Genomic DNA, 25,291 nt, shown 5'->3' with positions numbered 1-25,291 from the left:
CTTAAAAACAAGAAAAAAGCTGTGGATCAGATTATTGCCCTACAAGCGTAGTGAAAAATAACAACATTCTTTTTTCGCCCATCCTTAAAAAATTCTTCAACTCAATTATAGAATCAAGAAGTTTCCCAAATTGTCTTAAAACAGCAAAAGTGACTCCTAAATATATTTAAATCAGGTGATCCTGAAGATGTAAATAACTATCGACCTATATCCTCAGCGTTTTTAGTAAGATATTTGACAAATTGCTCATAAATAGAATCATAAGTTTTCTTAACAATAACAATGTACAATTTACAATGCGGGTTTAGAGCAGGTTTAAGCACCCTCATCGCGATTTCTGAACTTGTTGATTCCATTATTGAAAATATAGATTCCAAGAACATAGTTGGTGCATTATTTCTAGATTTGAAAAAAGCCTTTGATACATTTAACCATGGTATCTTACTGGCCAAATTAAACAAATATGGACTAAGAGGAATAGCTTACGATATTATAGGAAGTTATCTCGAAAACAGAAAACAATTTGTTGCAGTTGAAGGAGTACACAGTGAACTAAGGAATATAAGCATAGGTGTTCCACAAGGCAGTAACACTGGGCCATTACTCTTCCTTCTTTATGTAAATGACATAAGTAATCTTCCACTAATTGGCACAGCTAGGCTTTTCGCTGATGATACAGCTCTGTTTTATTCAGGAAAATCTGCAAGTTCTTTTATAGATTATTTGGAGCATGATTTAAAGCTGCTATCAACATATTTCAACAACAATTTACTGTCATAAAATTACGCTAAAACTAAACATACATATGTTGTTTCGCTCGTTGAGAAAAGTAATACCACCACACAGGGAACCATATATGAATCGGTTCGTCATACAAGAAGTTCAAAGCTTCAAATACTTAGGTAATTATTTAGACAATACTCTTTCGTAGAAAAGTCATATAGAAATTTAGAAAAAATTCACCTCTCTGTGGAGTGCTCTGGAGATTAAAACACTTTGTTCCTCAACATGTTCTGTTGAAATTTTACCATGCATTCATCCACTCAGTATTACAATATCTCATATCAATTAGGGGAAGAGCATCTCAATCACATTTACAAAAACGACAATCTCTGCCTCTGCAAAACAGGTGTTTAAAAAATATTTACAGCCTTCCCATGCTATATCCAACTAAACTCATTTACTCTTCTAGTTCTCATAACATTTTACCTTTAGTAGATCTTTGTGATTTTCAAACCATAATGTATGTTTTCGATAATCTGCACTCATCAAATACCATCCAAAACCTGACCTTTACTACTGGAGTAGGAACACACAACACCCGTTTGAATTTTTACGTTGTTGGTCGATAACTACTTTAGGACAGAGAAGAATTTCCTTCATAGGACCAACAAAATACAACAACCCAATGAATTAAAGGAAATAAATAGTCGCTCAACTCTCAAAATAAAATTCCTTCAAATATTTAAAGAAAAACTGAGTCGATAAAACAAGTCGAACAAAGCTAGTCTTAAGAATTTTTTAAATTGTAGCGTTAATCCTTTGTAAATTTTCGTTTAGATGTAGAATGTTTTAAATTTTTTTGGTATAATTTAAAACGAATCTCTTAGAAGGAATCTCTTTCCATTGAGATTCATAGTTGTAAGTTAGTTAAATTAGTATCGTCACATTTCCTCGCACTAGATTATTACCCAGACAACCAGAAATCCGTAAAACGACCGATATACGATGATCAGCCGTGATTGACAGATTTTGTCGTGCTATGCATAAAATAATTCGAAATTAAGATTTTTTTTAACATTAAATACTATTTTTATTATCATAACAACCAGGTGTTAGATCTTAGCAGAAAGTACATTTTTCTATCAAACAAGATTGCTAAAATGAGAGATTAAATTTTGAAAAGAAAAAATATAAAATGTCGGAAGAGTGGTACCTACAGTCGATTAGTTCAGCGATACAAAAGTACTAAGGTATCTGCTAGTAATAAAAGTTCTTCCCAGAGTGTTCACATTGAGCGCGACGGCGAGAAATTTCTCCCGAAATCCAGGCCGATGCTCGCTACTCTGCTTGCCACTTGAAGATATATGATCGTATATAACTGCATTGATTCGTAACAATGTGCATGCAATCAGGCGCTATCGGCTTCCACGGAATTCTGGCGACAAAACACTAGCGCCAAATAAGGGGTTGACGGGTTGAGATCCAAGCTCGAGATTCAACTTTTTTCACGCACGCACATCCACCAGTGCAAATTTCATTGTTGTAAACAATATAAACATAAACACTGTATGAGTGAAGCTACGCTTGATTTTCTAAGTATTAGTGTGATGATGTGCTTCCATTTAAAGCTTGAATGCAAAGCTACAATGCTCCTATGGAAAGCTTGGATCCCATCTCGCAGGCCGGCAGCACCATAAACATTGGGTAGGTGACGCCAACGATTTGTTCGAAAAAAACAACAGCCCGTCTATCTTGATACTTGGAGATCTTTGGTGCAATCGTACACCTATGCAAATTAACTCGCATGTCTGATTTTCGTAAAACGTATTTGCTGGCAATCGGGGAAGAATACAATTAAGTTCAATAAAATCGTTCATGATAATGAGACATCGATGATTGGAATCGTATTTAAGGAGGCTTCAAAATGTTGGTCTATTTTTGGATCATCGATGACGTGTTCTACGATTTAAAAGATTTTAGTTATAGAAATATACGATTTGCTTTTGGTTTAATGCCTTTGAAGCAAATCCCCTTGAATTTTTATATTCCAGATAGCGTCGAGGAACCATCATGAGCTGCAGATGATATCGCCAGAGGATCAAATCCAGGTGCTATAATAACTTCATGAACGTTGAAAAAATTCAACAAACTGGCAAATAATCCATTGTACGATATAAACTTGAATTTGACAGCAAAAAACGCATTTCTTTGAAATAATCTTACTGTTATTCAACTGACGGAAAATGAGAGCTCTGCCCTCAAGTCGCAGAAGACGACCAAATAAGTCGTCAAACTTTCCATATTGTTACAAAAAATGTCGTATATAAAGATATTCTCAATCGCATATTGAGCGAAGACCTATAAAATTACAACCTCAATCATCTATATGATGATGTAAATTGTCATAGTATATTCCAAAAAGAATCAGGATAGTCAAAGTCGCGAATGCCATAAAGATGGTAAAACTACTATAATCGAAACAAAACAAAAATCAGGGCAGTCGTAAATGATTTGCATGACTAATCGTGCAAATCGTAATTCAATACAATTCAAATCAAGAATATGTGTACCTATATGGCCTCCAAAATGAGGCGTATGTACTGGTTTTGCTGCGTTATATACAATATGTTTGCATGTATATTTGTGTTGCAAATTCGAAATACACACCAACTGGTTGTCTGGGTAACATTTCGAGTTCTCAGCATGAGTCAAGTTTTGCTCGCGTTTTTATTTTAATATTTCTTTGTTCAATTGCTGCCAGATGTCCTGAGAGCAGTAGCGTCCATACCCAGGGGGCTCAATCGAGCCTTTTGGTGTTAGGGAGTTTGAGTGGGTCGCTACAAAGAAATTAATTTTCTCAAATTGTATTATAGGGTTTCAAAAAACCCTTCATGATTATTTTTATGAAACTTGCTCAAAAATTTCGTTTTGGGCGCGAAAATGAAAAATTTTAAGTTAAAATTTTTAACAACACAATTTGTTTTTTTTTTAATATGATTTGATAATAAGAATAGAAAAAAACGAGCTTTTAAAATGAAATCCGGGCAACCGGGCCGGACCGGACTTTTACCCAATTTTATATTAAATATCCGTGCAAACCCATCAGAGCTTAGAAAAATATTTTAAGATTGGTGTCTCAGAAATGTGTGAACAATCACCATTTATGAATCATTAAAAAAAATTCTTTCATACATACCTAACTGGCCCGGAGGTTTTGTCCCAGTTTCCTCTAAAAAACAAGCTCCAGGTATACCGTTGACAGTGCAGTGGAGTTATTTTAGAATAATTTTAGAATTTTTTAAATTTACCAGGAAAATGTTATAATAAAAAAACTGGACACTGATTAAAAGGATATTTTCATATTGTGTTCAGGTTTTTTATTTGCATGGTTAGAAAAATGTGGTGAATTTAAGTTGCCCACTTTTTGATCCGAATAAAGCTTAGTTCTTTTAGAAATGGAACACTTTCTTTTGCTAATAGCTCGTTTACTAGTAACCGGACATTCAAATTTTTTTTTTTTTTTTTTTTTTTTTTTTTTTTTTTTTTTTTTTTTTTTTTTTTTTTTTTTTTTGTAGCGGCCCACCACACTCCCCCACACCAAAAGGCTCATTTGAGCCCCCTGGTAATGGACGCTACTGTTCTCAGCGCGTCTGGCAGCAATTGAAAAAGAAAAATTAATACGCGAGCAAAATCTACTCATGCTGAGAACACAAAAATTATTTAATTAATTGCGAGGAAATGTGATGAATATTATTTACACTAATTTAGACTATGAATCTCAATGGAAAAAGTTTCCTTTGAAGAGATTCATGTTGAAACAAAGTTAAACTAATTATTCAATAAAACTATACTAAATTAAAAAAAAAACTAACACTTCAAGTAAAAAATTATAAAAAATTAACGCTACAAAATTATAAATCTTTACACTTAAAGCTAGCTTTGTTCGACTTGTTTAACGACTTATTTTTTCTTTAAACATTTGAAGCAGTTTGTTTTTGAATATGGATCGACGATTTGTTTCTTTCAGATCATTGGGTAAGTTATTATATTTGGTTGGTCCGATGAAAGAAATTCTTTTCTGTCCTAAAGTTGTTAATGACCGACAGCGTTGTAAATAATTTGAATGACGAGTATTGTGTGTTCTTATTGCAGCTCTAAAGTTGATATTTTGGATGGTATTTGATGAGTGCATATTGTCAAAAACATACATGATAGTTTGGAAGTCACAAAGGTCTACTAATGGTAAGATGTTATGAGCACTGGAGGAGTAAACAAGTTTGGTTGGATGTAAAATAGGGAGGTTGTAAATATTTTTTAGACATCTGTTTTGCAAGGATTGCAGCTTTTGTAAATGTGATTGAGATGCTCGACCCCAAACTGAGATAAGGTAGTGTAAAATTGAATGGATAAAAGCGTAATAGAATTTCAACAAGACATGTTGAGGCACAAAACGCCGTAGTCTCCAGAGGATACCGCAAAGAGGAGAAATTCTTTTTTCTAGGTTTTTTATATGGCAATTCCACGAAAGAGTACTATCCATGTGAATACCTAAGTATTTGAAGTTTTTTACTTCTTCTATAACAAACTGGTTCATGCTAGGGTCTCTATGTTGTGGTAAAACTTTCCTGGCCGAGCGAAATATCATATACTTTGTTTTTGTGTAGTTTAATGATAGCAAATTGCTGTTAAAATATGCGGATAGTAATTTTAAATCGTGCTCCATGTTATCGATTATGACATTCGGAGATTTTCCTGTATAGAAAAGTGCTGTGTCATCTGCGAAAAGCCTTGCTGTACCTAAAAGTGGAACTTTACATAGATCATTAATATATAAAAGAAAAAGAAGTGGCCCTATATTGCTGCCTTGTGGGACGCCTACACCAATATTTCTAATTTCACTCTCTACTCCTTGAACAACTACATATTGTTTCCTATCCGAAGGATAACTGTGAATTATATCATTTGCTTTGCCCCTTATTCCATATTTATTTAATTTTTCCAGTAAGATGCTATGATTAAGCGTATCAAACGCCTTTTTCAGGTCCAAGAATAAAGCACCAACTATATTTTTGGAATCAATTTCTTTAATTATGGAATCCACAAGTTCAGAAATTGCAATAAGAGTATTTGAGCCTGCTCTAAACCCATATTGCATACTATATAGAACATTGTTACAATTGAGGAAATTGGTAATTCTATTTACTAGTAACTTCTCGAAAACTTTGCTAAATACGCTGAGACTTGATATTGGTCGATAGTTGCTAACATCTTCTGGATCGCATGATTTAAAAATAGGAGTCACTTTTGCTGTTTTTAGGCAATCTGGGTAGCGTCCAGATTCAATTATTGAGTTAAAAAACTGTTTGAGGATGGGAGTGAATAAAATGCTGTTATTTTTTAGCACACTTACGGGAAAACTATCAGGCCCACAGCTTTTTTTGTTTTTAAGGGTAATAATGACTGAGTTTACTTCATTTTCATCCGTTGGTTGCAAGAAAATTGTGTTCTGAACCTCGTTGATGTTGGACAAGACATCAAATTCAGTTTCAACGGGTATTTTCTTAGCAAGATCTGATCCAATCGAAGAAAAATATCTGTTAAATTTATTGCCAACAAGTTTTTTATCTGTAATGAGTTCTTCACCTTCTGTGAGTGTGATTGGTGTCGATGATTTAGATTTACCCAAGAGTTGGTTGATGTTTTTCCAGAGTTTAGAGTGGGTAGTATCATTTAGTAATCTCTCAAAATACATCCGTTTACACGTTTTCTTTTTATGGTGCAGTTTTTTGTTAATGTGCACAAGCATTTCTTTTAGATTGTTATCATTAGGATGTTTTTTTACTCGTTTTAAACAATTATCTTTCAACTTAATCAGAGCCCATAGGTCAAAAGACATCCAAGGACAATATCTGCCTTTCAAGCTTATTTGCTTAGATACTGTTTTTGTACACTGCTTAAACATGCGATTGTATGTAGCTACTATTTCTTCAATGCAATTATTTACGTTATCTCTTGGGACGAACGATCTTAAGTATTCCGAAAACAGATTATTAAGTTTAGTGTGATCCGTGATATCTTTATTCAAGACCACTTTTTGTCTTTCTGATGACATTTCAAAAGTTGTAAAGATTTGTGAATGATCACTTTTATCAGTAAGTATTGTGTAATTTTTAAAGCGTTCAATATCTTTTATTTTACATATAACATGGTCTAAAATGTTTTGACTTTTTGGCCTAGTTGGGTAAGAATTGGTACAAAGGAAACTAAAGGATTCCAGCAATGATTTGTATTTACACACAATATTTGTATTGACTAGGTTAACAGGGACATTCAAATCACCGACAATAAGGCATGAATGTGTATCAGATGTGGATGAGAGAATAGATTCTAACTGGTCACATAACAAGCTGAAAGAATAAGCGGGTGGTCTGTAAATTCCGTGGACGTCGACAAGTTGACCACATATGGATATTTCGACACTTATTCTATGATATCCGTCACAAGTAACATTCACCTTTGTTTTGAAATCTAAATCTTTATTGATAAACATGGCCAACCCACCATAAGCCAGGTCTCTGCACGAGAAAATAGAGTTGAATCCGGGTATATTATAAATTGAACAGATATCTTCCGTAAGCCACGTTTCACTTATTACAATTACATCAGGTGTTACATTCAACTGTTCTATTGTCTCAAGGATGCTATCAAATTTGTCCAATCTGTTCATACTGCAAATGTTCCATTGTAATACTCTCAGAGTTTTGTTAATGTTTTTATTATTATTATTATTATTATTATTATTATTATTATTTTGATTATTCTTATTATTATTGCTATTATTATTATTATTATTACTATTATTATTATTATTATTATTATTATTATTATTATTATTATTATTATTATTATTATTATTATTATTATTATTATTATTATTATTATTATTATTATTATTATTATTATCATTATTATTATTATTATTATTATTATTATTATTATTATTATTATTATTATTATTATTATTATTATTATTATTATTATTATTATTATTATTATTATTATTATTATTATTATTATCATTATTATTATTATTATTATTATTATTATTATTATTATTATTATTATTATTATTATTAAAATTAATATTACTATTTAAATTATTATTATTACTATTATTATTATTATTAAGATTATTGTTATTATTATTTTGGTTATTATTGTTATAATTATTGTTACTATTGTTATCATTAGAGTTAATATTTTGACTGTTACAATACATGTTTTTTTTTTTTTTTACATTCTTAACCTTTATTCACAATACATCATCTTAAAATTTAACTTACGGCTAACCTTAACATTTCAACAATTTTAAAACTTTCAAAAATTCAATTTTAGCAAAAAATCAAGAAATTATCAAACTGTTTTTTAATTAACAAACTATTGTTCCATTGAATATCTCTTAAAAGCTTTTTAAAACTAAATATACTGGCGTTTTTATAATTTGCCATGTTGTAAGCAATTACTTCGGAAACAAGTCACAACCCTGCTTTTGCATCACATCGATCTTCATCTATTTCTTCACAAAGTCTGTCTTCTGGGTCATCTACATTTAATGCTATATGGTTTTTTATAACATTTTTAACCCAGTTCCACACAAAACATGATTTTTCACAATATTTTATTCTATCAACATTGCTATCATCTTCTTGACAAATTTCGCAAACATAGCTATCCACTGATGAAAAGTTATGACTATTTGGATATACATTATTAAATATTAAGTAAAGTACTGATCTAGCATTTGTTGTCAAAATTTTGTTGCTAAGATTAATCCACCAAATTTTCCATGGTAGAGAAGGATACTTTTGTTCAATTTTAACTTCAACTATTCTTTGCTGAATGATGAAATCATAGATTTACCTATCAATCAAAATCTTTTTCTTTTTGAATATCTTTAGCAATATACAACCATCTAGATCATTTTTTATAATAAACTCTCATAAAAGATTTTTGAATCTACGGCAAAAGCATTAATATTTATGGTCGCAATTTTTCTAATGTACTGCATCATTTGAAATTTAATAAATTAAAATTTAAAGAGCAAAAAAAAAAGGAAACAACAAAATATGTACAGTCCAAAACTTAACAACATGATACTTGAAAGTTATGTTTGTTTTATCTCCTATTGTGATGTGCTTCGTACCTTTCCCGAAGAGGCCGTCTTCGGATTTGAGGCCAAACTTTCCAGCGTGCTTTTTTTTGCCCGGCGCGTCTTCGATCTCCCAGCTCTCACGAACCCAACGTCATTGTTGTTTACAGATGCTGTCGAATCTCTTCAACCCAGCGTTGGAGCCTCCCATCTCTGTGTCCATATCAACATTGCTGTCAGCAAAGCTTTCAGACAAAGCATCTGAAACCACACTAGCCGGTGCCGTCACCTCGACTCGATCCTCTTTCTCTCCTGGCGTAGACTTTTCTTGAGATGGTTTGTTTCGAGTGGATGCCAAATTCACAATACTCAGCTTCTCAGTCATTTTGACTGGTGGACCCGAATTTTTTAAAGCAGCTGAATAGGTCGGCTGCATGTCACTCCCTCCGATGATTTTTGGCTTTTCTGTTTCTGCATTGATTTTCTTTTCCTGTTCTACGCGTTGTTTCTTATTCTGGGGACAATCTAGCTTCAGGTGGCCCTCCAGCTTGCATAAGAAGCACCTTTGTTTTAGGCCCTCGTAAAAGATGCGCCCTCGACGATTGAGAAAATACAATGTCATAGGTATTTCCTTTTTCAGATCCAGATATACGCCCCTGACCCCAGTGAACAGGTCAAGCTCGAGTTCTGCTGGGAATTTCTCACGTACTACTCTTTTGACGTTTCCATACTTGGATAGAACCGCCACGATGTCAGAGTCTGGAACCTCTGGAGGAAGCTCAAAAATCCTCACGTATTTCGTGAGCCCTCCAGCGATGCCCATTTTCACCGATACCTTGTTGCCGTTAGAGTACTCGAAGAAATGTGATTCCGCATTTTGTGCCAAAGCCTCCTGCATGCTTTCTTGCGTCTTAAATTTGATAAATATCGACCTTTCCTCAGCGATCTTATACGTCGACTCCATAAATTTCCTATCTGCATCGAATGCCTTCACAAATCTGGCCACCTCCACTAGAGATGGGCCTGCAGCACCGTCCGGGAATTTAAAAGATATCGTGTTTTTAACCAGGCTTTCAGCCATCTTGGAGCACGTGGTCCGTATAAAGAGGTTAGAAAAAACAAACACCACCAGTAAAAAGCTTTCTCTCAGAGCTTGAGCTAATAAAAACGTCTTGCACGAACCAAGTCTGATCGTCAACTGTGTTAAAATCTTCTACATTATCGAAAAATACATTCAGAACGGTTTCCATTGATATTTATTTAAATTTCAAGTTTTTTTTTTAAATATATGGAACTCAAATAACTAGTTCCGCTTACGCTTTGGAGAAGGTGTATCTTTTTGAACTAATGGTGTATTATTATTTTCCTGAATCAGATGCTTGCTAATGAAATTGTTCAGTTCTAGTTTACTTTTTATGGATATTGGTTTGGAGTCTTCGTGTCTTTTTACCAGTATAGCGCCGCCCCTTCCAGGCCAGATATATTTCATTTTTAGTAAGTCCTGGGACTCACGAAGCTCTGTTAGTATTTCGATACCTAACGGAGTTAATTCGTCGCGGATTGAAACGTTCGTGGCTTTTCCATTATGTAGTAATGATGGGTCTATTGATGTGGAGGAAAGTTTACCGAAACTACGTTTTTTACTAAATATTTCTTCCTTTATCGCGGAGCTTTTCAGTGAAAATTTTATTGGTGGAATAGTATCATTAGTTTTTTTAGAGGAATAGAGTCTTACAGCATAATCAACATGTTCTTTATTCAAATCGTAGCCAATAGAACAACATGTTTTACAAACCGATTCAAGTATGTTCTCTTGATTAGTAACTGGCAAACCAAATATCATGCAGTTCTTAGAAACTGCATCCCTATTTACTCTATCCAGGTTTGTTTCAAGTTTATAAACTTCAGTTTGAAGATTTGAGTGTTTTTGTTGAAGATCCGTTACTTCTGCTTCTAGTGCCTCGTTACGGGATTTTAAGTCTTTAAAGTCTGATTGAATTTCTTCAAACTTCGAGGACAGAAATTCCTGAGAGGACTCTATTGCAGATGTAACGGATTTGATTTCAGTTTTAAGAAACGGGACTTCTGATGCAACAACATTTTGGATAACTTCCTTAATTTGATTATTGACGCTGTTTATAAATGTGTCCTGATCATTACGCTGCCCTATTATTTTAAAATAAATATCCGCACAGTTACTATCACAGAAAAATTGCTGTTTTTTGATTTTACGAGCTGCACTACCTAGTATGTTTTTGCAACGCAAGTGAACACTTTTATAACAATATGCACAAGTTAAGACACGGTCAAGACAATTTTCTACATTCTTACACTCGATACATATAACACTAGTTTCATTATCCATTTTCGCAATACAAAAAGCAAGCAAAAAATTTAAAGAATAAATAAGTCAAACCTTGTTTTGTATTCAAAGAGATAAAATATTAGAAATAAGAATTAAAAAAAAAAGTCAGGTCTTAAAATGAATGCTAATGCAAAACAAGTAGCAAGTTAAAAGAAGTTTTTTTTTTTGCAAACGAATAGTCAAAGGTTAAAACAAAGAGCTAGAAAGGACATTGAAAACTTTAAAATGTTGGAAAATTTAATGATTAAGAAAAAATACAACTTTGCAATTAAAATAAGCATCAGTGGAACTGTTTGAACTTATTTTACCATTCATCAAATTCACCTAGTTATGTTTCAACTGGTTATCGGGTATAAGAAGAAAGTTAAAACTGATAACATCAGCATGTACTAAATCTACTAATGTGTGCTACACATCAGCGCAAAGGATAGGTTTTAATTTTGCTTGTTATTGCAGCTGATGTTCGCTAGATCTACACCGCTCAGCAACCGAGATTTACTAACAAGCTGAGCAAATGATAGAACCACAATCTTAGAAATAATACACATGCAACGAAACAGTAATGAACAGAAGACTATACGCACCATCAGCTAGGTGCCCCAACAGCAAAAAGCGAGAAAAAAAACTAGTTGAAACACTAGCCATCTTCACAACCAAGTGAGCTACTGGCAGTAAGCACAAGCTATATTGAATAACTTTTTGCGAGGTGCTACTGGTGTTCGCTAAATCTACACCGTTTGGCGATTGAGATTTACTAACAGGCCAAAAAACAAGTGCTAGAATCACAAGATCAGAAGCGAATAAACCTATATCGCAGCTGTTTAAAGGGACCGAAACATCCACGCGCAGCGCACAATTAACCAAGTGAAGGGTTTATGAAACTCGGCACTTATTAGTTGCTCGCTACTGGGTGGAACAGTTTGACAAATTATGTGAAAAAATGATAGTAAAAAAAGAAAAAGAAACGACGTACAATACGCATTCTACTCACCGGGTGAAAGGAATGTGTACCATATGGACGATCTCACTTTTATCACAAAATGTACTTCACTAATCCAAAACACAAGTTTTTTTCTCGATATTTTTTGCACAAATCATAAGCATTCAAGTAAACAAACAATTTCAACATAAAAATGACCCACTTATTTTCAGTACAAGTATAATTTCATGACTTTTAAGCACATAAAACAACTCAAGAATTAATATTCAAACTAGAGCAAAATCAGAACAAGTAGTATCGAACAAAGCAAGTGCTGCCAGATGAATTTTGCCTGTGAAAAGTACAATCCGACCTAGTTTTTTTCAAAATTTTAAATTTACACGTTTTTAAGATATTCGATTCCTTCAAAACCCGTCATAATCATATTGATAGCTGACAAAATCGTTGACTATGTGTGTAAGTGGTGGAAATGTATGCAAACACTGTCAAAAATGTCCACAAAGTTCAGATCAAGGAGAGAAACTGATGATCGGCAACTACGGATAAGGGTCATCAGGGAAGTCAAATCTCTTACCAGCGCTTTTGATTTCGAATAAGCGTTAAACTAAGTGTAGATTGCTGAAATTTCCTATTTTAAGCTGTATACCCGGTACCGAGGCTATGGGACAGATGATGTCTGATTTACGACAAAACTTATGAAATACTCTTACAAATTCCAGCATTTGAATCTTATACTATGTCTGCTCGTGACACGGTCCCGAGCATATTAAAGTTTGTATTTGCTGGTTGTTTTGTATAAAATATATTGATTTGCTAAAATTCTGCTCCTGTGGGAAAAAACAACAATTTTAAAAACGAAAACTTTGGTTTTAGCTTTTTTGAAAAGCCGAAAAAGAATAATCTTGTAAATATCCTTCGCAACCTACGATCTATACTAACTAAGTATACTTTAAGTTCAATCTCATGATGGTTTTACTTCGTTATTGTCAGATTTTGCCAGCAGAAATTCCATTAAAAACGCTTTTAGGTGGCTCAAAAATAATCAAGTTTTGGTAATTTCTAAACAGCTGTACCCACTAAATTGGCCTCAGTTACTTTAAAAGAGAAGTATCGGACCAAAAAGTAGCAGAAATTGAAAGAGAAGGATGTATAGTCACCTAAAACACAGATTAAACGAATTATAAGTTTGAAAAACTGATCAATATCATGGCTGAAAAAGTGTGAGACGGCCGATAGGAGGTATCAAGAATAAAGTATAAATTTTTCCTACAAAAAACGAAAAAAATTTTTTTTCTATTTTTCCATGAATTATCATTAGATAAGCTTCATTTCCTTCATATAAATTATTTAGATCAAACGAATTGTTTTTGAGATACACGCATTTGTAACTGTCCCATTTCTAAAAGAACTAAGCTTTACTGACTGAGTCGATTTGGCGTCATTTTTGAATTTCTCAAACCTTGGGTTCTAAAACGCTACGTTTTGCTCCAAAATTCATCCATGATTTTTGCAGAATTTTTAAGTAACGTTATTTAGTAAATTTGTACATGAATAAATTTGAATTTTTTAATAGGAAAATTGAATATTTTGCACTTAAAAATCACATCATTTTTGTTTCTTCTGTGGAACCGAGTTTATGGTTTTTGTGCCAAATTATAAATTCTTTAGAGGAAATTTTTCGCTGAACAACTTTGTCCAAGACCATAACTTCGTATCTCATTAGACAAAAAAGTGCTTAGCTGTTTAACAGGGCTATGTTTTTGGCATTGGAAAAAATAAATAAATAAATTCAATTGACATCACTGCTGGGTGACTAGCGAAGTATTGCATGACTACTTATCAAAATTTTTTTTTTCTGAAAAAAAAAATGACGTATTCTAGATAACATTCAAATGTGGCATAGAACATATTTCACCCGTGAGTTCTTCATTCTAACATTCTAACTAGACGATAAAAGGACAGAAATTGCTTATTTATTGCTTCAAGCGGATGAAAGAGAATATTGACAATGCTATATTTTTAATTCTTTCGTCGCATTAAAAATTATGTTATTTGAAAAAACCTTGAATTAGAAAAGTGGTATTGATAAATCCTCTTAAATGTTTAAGTGGTGATTCTGAAGCTATTCACTAGATTTTAAGCTCCAATATGAAACCTTCAGCAATGACATTTTCGAGAACGGTTCAATGTTTTTTAAAACCAAAATAATTTTCTAGAAATTTTCATTTAAAAAAATACCCACACAAATGCATCTCCCCTCAAAAGGTTTTTAAACGAAGATGACAGTTGGCATAATAAATGCGGCCACAATCAGCCTTCAGCACATAAAATGGAACCAAACCTCACGGTCACCTATGTATGCATGGAGGAGGGAGCTTATTTGCCCCGAAATAAAATTCTGATCTAAATCGGACTGATTAAGTAGCTTCAGCTCAGCTCATTACTAGTTAGTTTTATTCGCTTTATTATCATACAGCCAGTCGTTGGGGACATCCCGTCTGGTCGAACAGACGGATTTGACCGAGCAAATGCAAAACTAGAAAGGTGATGTGAGAGAACTGACGAACGAGTGAAAAAAACACCCAAAACCCATCCAACCAAATTGATCCAATTGAAGCCGATCATCTGTCACACAACAATGGATTCTCGGTGCCGGTGTTTTTTTTTTTGTCATAACTGAACCTGTCGTAAACGAACTGATTTTTTAATTGAGGAATGGTAAATTAGTTGAAAAATAACTATTGGAAAATCTCACTTGACTAGAATTTTTAATAAGATTGTATAGAATTATGTTTTTATTTTATTTTACTTAACTACGAATTTGACAAATCTGTTGACATGTGCTAAAAATTCCCAAAATAATGCTTATTGTCCCTGAACTTGGTACATACAAAGTTACCAAATGTCAACAATACGAGACTGACGGTTTGGAACAGGGAGCTAAAGCATAGACGTAACTTACCTAATCTAAATCCCATTTTTGGAGAACGGAATGTTTTGAACCGGACCCAATTTTATGTGCATTTTCGTTCTGTTCTTCTACTCGTTGCAGCTATTTTCGGAACTACTGCGGCCATTCTTCTATTGACCGGTAGCACGGTCTGGGCCGATGAATGGCACTATCCTACGCCAGAATCGAATGGTGTTATCAATGGTAAGTAGGATTTCAAATTTAAAAAAAAAATTACCAAACAGCTTTCAAAAATCTAGAAAAATGCTTCAATTCTCATAGCTACTAAGAAGTGGCCATAAATTAATTTTCCCTTAAAAACACAACAACCCTAATCTGCAAAAATTCCATTGATTTCGAATCATTGTAAACAAACCCAAATTGACAACTGTTGCGTATTTATTAATACAAACAGCAATAAAAGCCCATTGTTCCCAGCCAGCCTTCTGGAACAGGATGGAGGAGCGCGATAATCGCACCTGTCGCGGGTGCTATTGTTATATGGCAGGTTTATTCTTAGTTTTATTGCTTGTTGAAAGTAACATCAGATGAAAAAAAAAGACAAGCCTATACAATTGGTGACGTTTACGAAGATAGAGGTTGTCGCACGACCCCCACAACAACAACAACATCAACAATAGTCAATTGACAAGATTAGATTTTGCGTCTGAAGGATTTGATTCTTCCCATTGAAAAGTGTTTTTTTTTTCTTCACCCAAGTAGGCATTGTGCCTGTGTGTCTCTATCAACTAACCTAGGGTAAACCATAGTACTTTGAAATATAACAGGTAGGCCATTGCGCTTAACCTCATTTGGCAGCTCCGTGTATGTACACGGCACTCCTACTACAAACAAAAATAGTTATGAAATATTACTGGTTTTCTATGGAATAGAAATTAAAATCGTTAATTTTGTCTTTATTAGCCGTTATTTTCTTCTGAAAAGTGCTTGAAATCAAAGATTGATTCTCAGAGGTCATATGAAAAGGTGAGTTTGCATTAAATTTCTTAGTACATTGTACATAAATTGTGAACATTAAAAAGAGAATTTCGTCGTCGTCCCCGAGTGTATGATAAAATCAACGAAAAAAATTCCTGCATTCTTAGCAAAGATTTTATGAAATAATCAGTGTTCATAATATTTCAACGACTATTAGTCGTTTTGTGAAATAACTTTGGAAATTTTCACAGGAACTGACTATCACATTACAAAAATCAACAAAATTTTTGTTTTCGGGTAGCCAAAAAACCCACCAAATAAAACTTCTTACTAATTCAAAGAGTCGAACATAGTTGATGGTATTAAAAAGCATTAGCTCATATTTTTTTCATAATTTTATTGCTTACCAATTCTTTCAAAAATGAGATTTTTAGATGAATTCCATACATTTGCTAACAATTCTCATAACTATTTTTTTAGCATTTCACCAACACAGTTGAAGAGGGCGGAATAGCCTACCTTGTCTATTTCAAAGTACTATGAGGGTAAACAAGATTCTGGCTCCTGATATCGACGCTGCTGCAAAACAAGGCGCTGAACACTAGATTTTGTAACATGTCACACTTTTTTTCCCGCCGTTCTGCTTTTTTCACAGGGTGTACTTTGAAAGAACTTTCTTATGCCGTTTTCGTTTTTCTCCACTAGCGCAGGGTAAAACTTTTTCTGAATAAACAAACAGAATCGTTACCCGGGACCTGGGGGAGGAAGACTGAATAAAAAAAGAAAAAACAATTTCAAACGTCAAATTTCTCTCATCAATCTACCGACCAGTGCGAAGGTTCAAAATTTTACTTTCTTATTTAGTAATTTTTAATAAAACTTTTTTCATGCTGAAAAGCACTTGTTTTGCATAAAACAATGATTTAATTAAGTTTTGTTTTGCTCTGGCAAATTCCTGCATGATCAGGCGTATTATGTCGCTCAAATTTCGTCAAAGTTTTGAAGCTGATAAATAAAAATGGCTTGATTAATGGTTGTTCTAAAAATATAGCTAAATCTAAATTTAGCACCTAAACAACTGAGTTACATGACTCACTACACGAAACTGATCATCTTAAGTTAAAATTTGAACGATTACAAATCTTTTCAACAATTGCTGGCTTTTTGCCGAACAGTAAAAAAACGATGCAGAAAACGATGCAGCAAATTTCAGTCTTCCTCCCCCAGCCCGGGACGATGCAAATATATGGTTGCTATACTCACCCTTATGTTTACCCCCAACACTGACAACTATTACGGGGTGCAACCGCCTGCTTGAGGTTCAAATCTCGGGCAAAACTAGTGGACTTCTGAATTAATAAACGAACATAATAACAGCAGTTAGGGCAAAACTCGTAGGTTGCCACTGCCAATAAACGAAAACACTATTAAAGAGAATTCGTTTTCGTTTGGTAGTGCACCGGTGCACTACCGGTAGTGCACTTTTTGCTGTTTTCATGCTCTTTTTCAGGGAGAGTGGTCTACTCAGGGGACTGAGATAAACGGAGAATCATCGTCAATGATCAAAAAAATTGTTTGTGCCAATGATTGAATTTGTGGTAATTTGTGGCAATTTGTTAGAGAGAATTAGAAGGTTTAAGTTAAAATGAGAGAAACCGGTGCTCAGAGAGAGTGAAAATGTGCTAATTGTTGCAAATTGTTGCAATTTGTTAAGCTTTGTTAAGCAGTTGTGGAATTTTGATCATTACCATTCCAAATGCAAGGAATTCTCTCTCCACTGCAATCCCTCGGGTCCACTGGTAGTGGACGGTGGAACACTCTGAAAATATTCGGTGTTGCTTGCGCTCTCACCAATACCACTGACCATACTGACTGGACACTCGATTTCGTTTTCTGGATAATTTTTCCAACAGTACGCAATGTCGATTCCAGACTGCGCAACGATCGATTTGAAGAAATGCTATCCCAGTTAGGAAATGCCACCCAACTTTAAAAAAAACTGGCAATTTCTACAATAAAATCGGGCTAAACAGGTACATTTTTCCTACAGGGCATTTTTTGTCAAATTTTTCAGGTTCGCCACCTGCCGTCGGTATTGCGAACCTGCAAAATCTGACAACAAAAAATTAGACATGAAATGGTTGATTTTTTTTTCTAAGAGTCATGTCAGTGTGATCAGTGCCAATACTATCATGAATTTTGGCAGGACGTGCTTCCCAATGTAAACAAATATCAGCTGGTTTGGTTTATTTCTATACTGCAACTGGAGACAGCCGGAAAGGTATCAAGAGTCGTCCGTTTTCATCTTTAAGCAAAAATGGAGGATTTTTTTTTTATTTATTTGATCATTGGGGTTTTAACATCTATGAAACAAAAAAAAATAAAATTAAAAAATTTAAAAAAAAATAATGCTGCCGAATGCTCCCAAGAGCAAAGAATGTGCCCAAAAGGCTTGCTGCAATCGGTTCCAGGCGATGCCCACGAAGGGCAGCAAATTCGAGTGCAAAAAGTCCAACCTAAAGATCTGGCGGAATCGCCCAAACCGAGGAGTTCTCCTGCTCGGGCGTGTCCCATAAATTGGTCTCGCGCAGCTAGACGCGTAAAGTTGCTTCGAAACTACTCTGCAACAAGCCAGCTTCGAGCGTTGAAGCCCCCGAGTGCGTGAAAATTGAGGAAAAAACTGTGCTTCAGGGTGGCGATACCCGGTTGCGCCAAGTTCCGGATTTCAACCCGTTGACCTTCAAAAAGGTAGCTCAAGACGGCAACCTCATCGCGGGCTTGAGTGCCGTTCTTTTCGGTCCTCTGTCAAAATTCTTTCACCGACTTCCGCGATCCGAGTTCGCCGTTTTGACTACCAAGAATTTTTTCTTGTAATCTGAAACGGAAATACTCGAACGAAGAAGATGGGATTTGCGAGGAAGAAACGTTACTCTCTAGATAAAATATCGGTAGCTCCGGTCCAGCAGCAGCAAACATAGACCGCCCAGAATCAGCCGGTATTGCAATTATCATCAGGGCCAGAGGCGAATCTACCGAGCAAGCCTCTCTAATAAAATTAATCTTAAATCTTCACAATTCAGTACATAAGGGCATGTACATTCATGCTCAAATTTTCATATTTTTCACAAGGCAATGATCAATTTTTGATTTTAATTTTGGAAATCAAACAAAAACAAATATCAGCCGTAATGGATTTTTGACAGCTTGATATTTTCTATTGACACTGCCGATTTCACGCACACCAACAAAGGCAAGGGCAAAACTAGATTCATGCTCGTTTTCAGCGTGGTTGGTGCGACACTTTCGGGTGGCGAAAACGAATACGATATTAGTTGTGCGAACATAATGATCGACTAAACCAAAAAAATTTCTTAATTTAAATTCATTTACTTCGACTCAACTGCAAACTTTACAAAAAGGATGTTAAGGTTTCTTAAGCCTCCAAAGCTGTTCGGGACAATATGACCCGAAGCGCATATTTCGAACATTCTCATCATAATTCCAGTATACTGAAGGACTGTGATTTTCGAGAGATCACCTACATATGTTCATGAAAATAATAATCAAATTAACGACAAAAACTAAAATTTAAGTTAAGAAAATCGGTTCATTGCTAAATGAAAAACAGCTAACAGCATCATCGGATAGATGTATTCTTGACGATTCCAAAAGTTAATGAAACACTTATCTAAATACAGCAGAGCTGTCAGAAGTTTTGATTATTTTGAAAATAAAATTTTTGACAGACTTTTTTTCTGAATCAGGGGTGAAATTATGAATCCTATTCGATTCGAGATACTCGCTTCGAGTTTCAACTCGAATCGAATTAGAATCATTAGAATCGGTATTAAAGGGTGATACGGTCAAAATTTGGTCAATATCAACTTGACGTATTACTTTCAATTTTGCATTTAAAAAACCTGAACACCCCTCATTTTGAAGGTGTGTGTGTGTGTGTGTAGAATGTTGCTCCTATTTTGATTTTGGAATTCACTCTTCAGTTGTCAAAATGCCGTCCAAGGAAGAAGAGCAGCGTATCAAAATTTTGCTCGCGCATCGCGAAAATCCGAGCAACTCGCACGCAAAGCAGGCAAAATCGCTAAAAGTTGCCAAATCAACCGTTACAAATGTAATTCAAGTATTTGGGGAACGTTTGTTGACAGCCAGGAAGTCTGGATCGGGGGGAAATCGAAAACCGGAAGCCGGTGAGACGACAAAAAGAGTTGCCGGTAGTTTCAAGCGAAACCCTAACCTCTCTCTCCGAGATGCCGCAAATAAGCTGGGTGTATCATCTACAACCGTACATCGAGCCAAAAAAACGAGCCGGACTATCGACTTACAAGAAGGTAGTGATTCCAAATCGCGATGATAAACAAAATACGACGGCCAAAGCGCGATCCCGGAGGCTGTACACGACGATGCTGACGAAGTTTGACTGCGTGGTAATGGACGACGAAACCTGCGTCGAGCCGACTACAAGCAGCTTTCGGGACAGGAGTTTTATACGGGAAAAGAAAGGGGAAAGGTAGCAGATATTTTCAAGCACATGAAACTGTCATAGTTCGCGAAGAAATATCTGGTTTGGCAAGCCATCAGTACCTGTGGCTTGAAAAGCAGCATTTTCCTAGCTTCCGGGACTGTCAACCAAGAACTTTACGTGAAAGAGTGTTTGAATAAACGTGTGCTGCCTTTCCTGAAGAAACACGGTTGTTTCGTACTGTTTTGTCCGGATTTGGCATCTTGCCATTACGGTAAAAAGGCCATGGAGTGGTACGCCACCAACAACGTGCAGGTGGTTCACAAGGACAAGAACCCCCTCAACACGCCAGAGCTCCGCCCAATTGAGAAATACTGGGCTATTGTCAAGCGGAACCTAAAGAAGACCAAAAAAACTGCTAAGGACGAGCAGCAGTTCAAGGCAAACTGGCTTTCTGGGGCGAAGAAGGTGTACAAGGTGGCTGTACAAAATCTGATGGCAGGGGTTAAGCGCAAGGCCGGGCAATTCGGATTTTATACTAATTAAACTCGAAAAAGAAATTTAATTTGATTTTTTGAATAAACGATTTCACCGATAGAGGAAGAATGACCGAGATGGTTAAAATCCTCTATAAATAAACAAAATAAAATAGAATAGAATAGATTTCACGTGCTTTCCCTTGACCAAATTTTGACCGTATCACCCTTTAAGTAGTTCCTCAGATATAAGGTGCAAGATCTAGCGTTCCCACTTTTTTCTTGAGCTGTAACTGAAACACACTTCAAGTCTTAGAGTGTTAAAGGACAAACCACCTTTTTATTTAATTACCACATTATTTGAGATTAGCGATAATCAAAACGATTCTTGAAAAAAAACCGAAGAGGGATGTATCAGCTTCACGGTCGCTTATCTCAATCGAAGAAGATTGAATTAAATCTAAGAAGCTACCCTACTGCATAAGAACATGCCTCATCTCAATTTTCATACTGTTGCTACTGGGCTAAGTATATTGCTGTCTATAGCTTAACGATCGGACTGTTCTAGGATGCACTTATCACCTATGCAGCAACTTGCATTAAGAACGACTTCAAGCTTACGAGACAGATAAAGATATTGCATGCCTAGTGAGAAAATTTGCAGTCAATCAAACCCCTACTGAAGCGTGTCGTCGAAATGTCTGCCGAGGCGATATCAAACCGTTTTGATAGCTACTGTCTTTTTTTCTTCCGTTGTTTTTTGTAAACAACATGCTTCTTTTTTTTTAAATTCTGATTACAGAACATGAGGCCAACCTAAAAGACCTAGGCAGGAACAATGCCGTAAATCATTTGGTTCCCAGGTCGTAAAACATCGGACTCGGGACACTAAGTGGCTCTCATTAAGTAGAATTTGACAACAAGAATTAATTTAAACAGGACCTCTCTCTGACGAATGTGCGGAGGTTATCTCTGATTTGTGCTTTTTTTTCGGACGATGTTATAATTCGAGAATGGAAGTCAAACGCGCTATCGGAAGCGCATGCATTGTGGTGCGCCAACATTCATCATCTCGAAATGTATGGTAGTAAATCATACCATTAGTCGTGGGGATAGACAAATTTAATGCGCTGTTGAGCTACCTCAATTGACTTTTGCGTGAATGGCGTTGGCTGTTTCGCGCTATCAGCAAAAGGCAGAGCGCAGCAATTGCTGGTCGCGTGGAAGATTCAGGAAGTTAGCGAAGGTATTCGCTACATCGTGTTTGTCGCTGTTATCGTATCACGAATTTATCGTGACAATTGTTTCTTAAGATAGTAAAACGTGAATTTATGAGAAAAACGTTTTTTTTTGTATTTCACACAACTGTATGGCACAAATATTCGAATTACTCAACAGTCCAAGATAGATTCAAATGTTAGTAAAAAAAATTCTGTAAGAAACGAAAAACATTCGATGAAATTGCAACGTTGGCAGATTATTCTTGGCGGTCGTCTTTGAGGTTAGATTTATATTTTTGAATCTGTTTAGTCTGAAGTCGATAAAAAAACAAACTCACATAAAAATACGAAAAAAGACATATCTAGGAATTTTGGATCTCAACTACAATTCAGAAGCTACATAGGAAGTCATTAATGTGTGAACTTTTCTACGAAATAAGAATATTTTTCAACTTACTTTTCAAGCAGTCAGTAGTAAAAATAATAATCTGAATAAAACTGTTCTAAATTGAGCTTGCCAGATTGTCGGTATTACCCGGATCTGCCGGATATTTAGGAAAGATCCGGTTCAGCTCGAGGGTTAAGATTTCATTAAAAAAGGCCAAGATTTTGATTGGATTTATTCACTTCATTTGCAAAATAAAACAAAAGACCAAATTGAGTTTTTGTAATTTCTGAACTTTGCGTCAAAAAATTAGCATTTTTGGGCTAACAGTTTTATAAAAGCCTTAAATATGATTTAAAATGTGGGAATGTGTTTCGATGAAATAAAAAATTTCTAAGTATTTTTCTTCTTGATTTTTTTTTTGAATAATTCCTTGGTTTAGACTAAAGTTGCCGGGATTTTGGGTTGAAAACCTTGAAATAAAATGCCTGGATTTGGTAGATTTTTTTTAAAAATAGCCCGAAACTACCCGGCCTGGAAACCTGCGGCAAAAATTCTGGAAACCTTATTTGAAATAGTTATGTAATATCCTGAGTTGTAAGAGTCGAGGCGTTTTTTATAATCTTAATGTTGTTTTAATCAACTTGAGCGTGTTGATTACAAAAAAAAAATCACAAAAACAAACAATTCAAGAAAAATTAAATTTCCGATACAAAAATTTGTTCATATAAACATTTGAGGAAAATTACTAAACGACATGAAAACGACAAAAACTTTTATGAACTCGCGACAAATCATAAAAAAAACTAAAAAAATAATTTCCAATATATTAACATAATTGACAATAATGACAAAAATGACAAAAATGACAAAAATGACAAAAATGACAAAAATGACAAAAATGACAAAAATGACAAAAATGACAAAAATGATAAAAATGACAAAAATGACAAAAATGACAAAAATGACAAAAATGACAAAAATGACAAAAATGACAAAAATGACAAAATGACAAAAAGACAAAAATGACAAAAATGACAAAAATGACAAAAATGACAAAAATGACAAAAAGACAATAATGACAAAAATAACAAAAATGACAAAAATGACAAAAATGACAAAAATGACAAAAATGACAAAAATGACAAAAATGACAAAAATGACAAAAATGACAAAAATGACAAAAATGACAAAAATGACAAAAATGACAAAAATGACAAAAATGACAAAAATGACAAAAATGACAAAAATGACAAAAATGACAAAAATGACAAAAATGACAAAAATGACAAAAATGACAAAAATGACAAAAATGACAAAAATGACAAAAATGACAAAAATGACAAAAATGACAAAAATGACAAAAATGACAAAAATGACAAAAATGACAAAAATGACAAAAATGACAAAAATGACAAAAATGACAAAAATGACAAAAATGACAAAAATGACAAAAATGACAAAAATGACAAAAATGACAAAAATGACAAAAATGACAAAAATGACAAAAATGACAAAAATGACAAAAATGACAAAAATGACAAAAATGACAAAAATGACAAAAATGACAAAAATGACAAAAATGACAAAAATGACAAAAATGACAAAAATGACAAAAATGACAAAAATGACAAAAAATAACAAAAATGACAAAAATGACAAAAATGACAAAAATGACAAACATGACAAAAATGACAAAAATGACAAAAATGACAAAAATGACAAAAATGACAAAAATGACAAAAATGACAAAAATGACAAAAATGACAAAAATGACAAAAATGACAAAAATGACAAAAATGACAAAAATGACAAAAATGACAAAAATGACAAAAATGACAAAAATGACAAAAATGACAAAAATGACAAAAATGACAAAAATGACAAAAATGACAAAAATGACAAAAATGACAAAAATGACAAAAATGACAAAAATGACAAAAATGACAAAAATGACAAAAATGACAAAAATGACAAAAATGACAAAAATGACAAAAATGACAAAAATGACAAAAATGACAAAAATGACAAAAATGACAAAAATGACAAAAATGACAAAAATGACAAAAATGACAAAACTGACAAAAATGACAAAACTGACAAAAATGACAAAAATGACAAAAATGACAAAAATGACAAAAATGACAAAAATGACAAAAATGACAAAAATGACAAAAATGACAAAAATGACAAAAATGACAAAAATGACAAAAATGACAAAAATGACAAAAATGACAAAAATGACAAAAATGACAAAAATGACAAAAATGACAAAAATGACAAAAATGACAAAAATGACAAAAATGACAAAAATGACAAAAATGACAAAAATGACAAAAATGACAAAAATGACAAAAATGACAAAAATGACAAAAATGACAAAAATGACAAAAATGACAAAAATGACAAAAATGACAAAAATGACAAAAATGACAAAAATGACAAAAATGACAAAAATGACAAAAATGACAAAAATGACAAAAATGACAAAAATGACAAAAATGACAAAAATGACAAAAATGACAAAAATGACAAAAATGACAAAAATGACAAAAATGACAAAATGACAAAAATGACAAAAATGACAAAAATGACAAAAATGACACAAAAATGACACAAAAATGACACAAAAATGACACAAAAATGACACAAAAATGACACAAAAAT

At 34.0% G+C, this 25,291-nt stretch overlaps 1 protein-coding gene across 1 annotated transcript in view; it reads left to right on the top strand.

The window, feature by feature from the left end:
- LOC129739141 (carbonic anhydrase) overlaps positions 1-25,291 on the top strand; it is a 52,424-nt gene that overhangs the window by 12,288 nt on the left and 14,845 nt on the right. The window contains exon 2 of the mRNA XM_055730547.1: positions 15,230-15,331. Within this exon, the coding sequence (XP_055586522.1) occupies positions 15,230-15,331 (102 nt within the window). The remainder of the gene's footprint in view (positions 1-15,229; positions 15,332-25,291) is intronic.

The sequence above is a fragment of the Uranotaenia lowii genome, chromosome 1 (genome assembly GCF_029784155.1).
Source record: "Uranotaenia lowii strain MFRU-FL chromosome 1, ASM2978415v1, whole genome shotgun sequence".
Lineage (NCBI taxonomy): Eukaryota > Metazoa > Arthropoda > Insecta > Diptera > Culicidae > Uranotaenia > Uranotaenia lowii.
The sequence above is the reverse complement of the archived record's forward strand: the minus strand, read 5'-3'. Positions and strand labels throughout refer to the sequence as shown.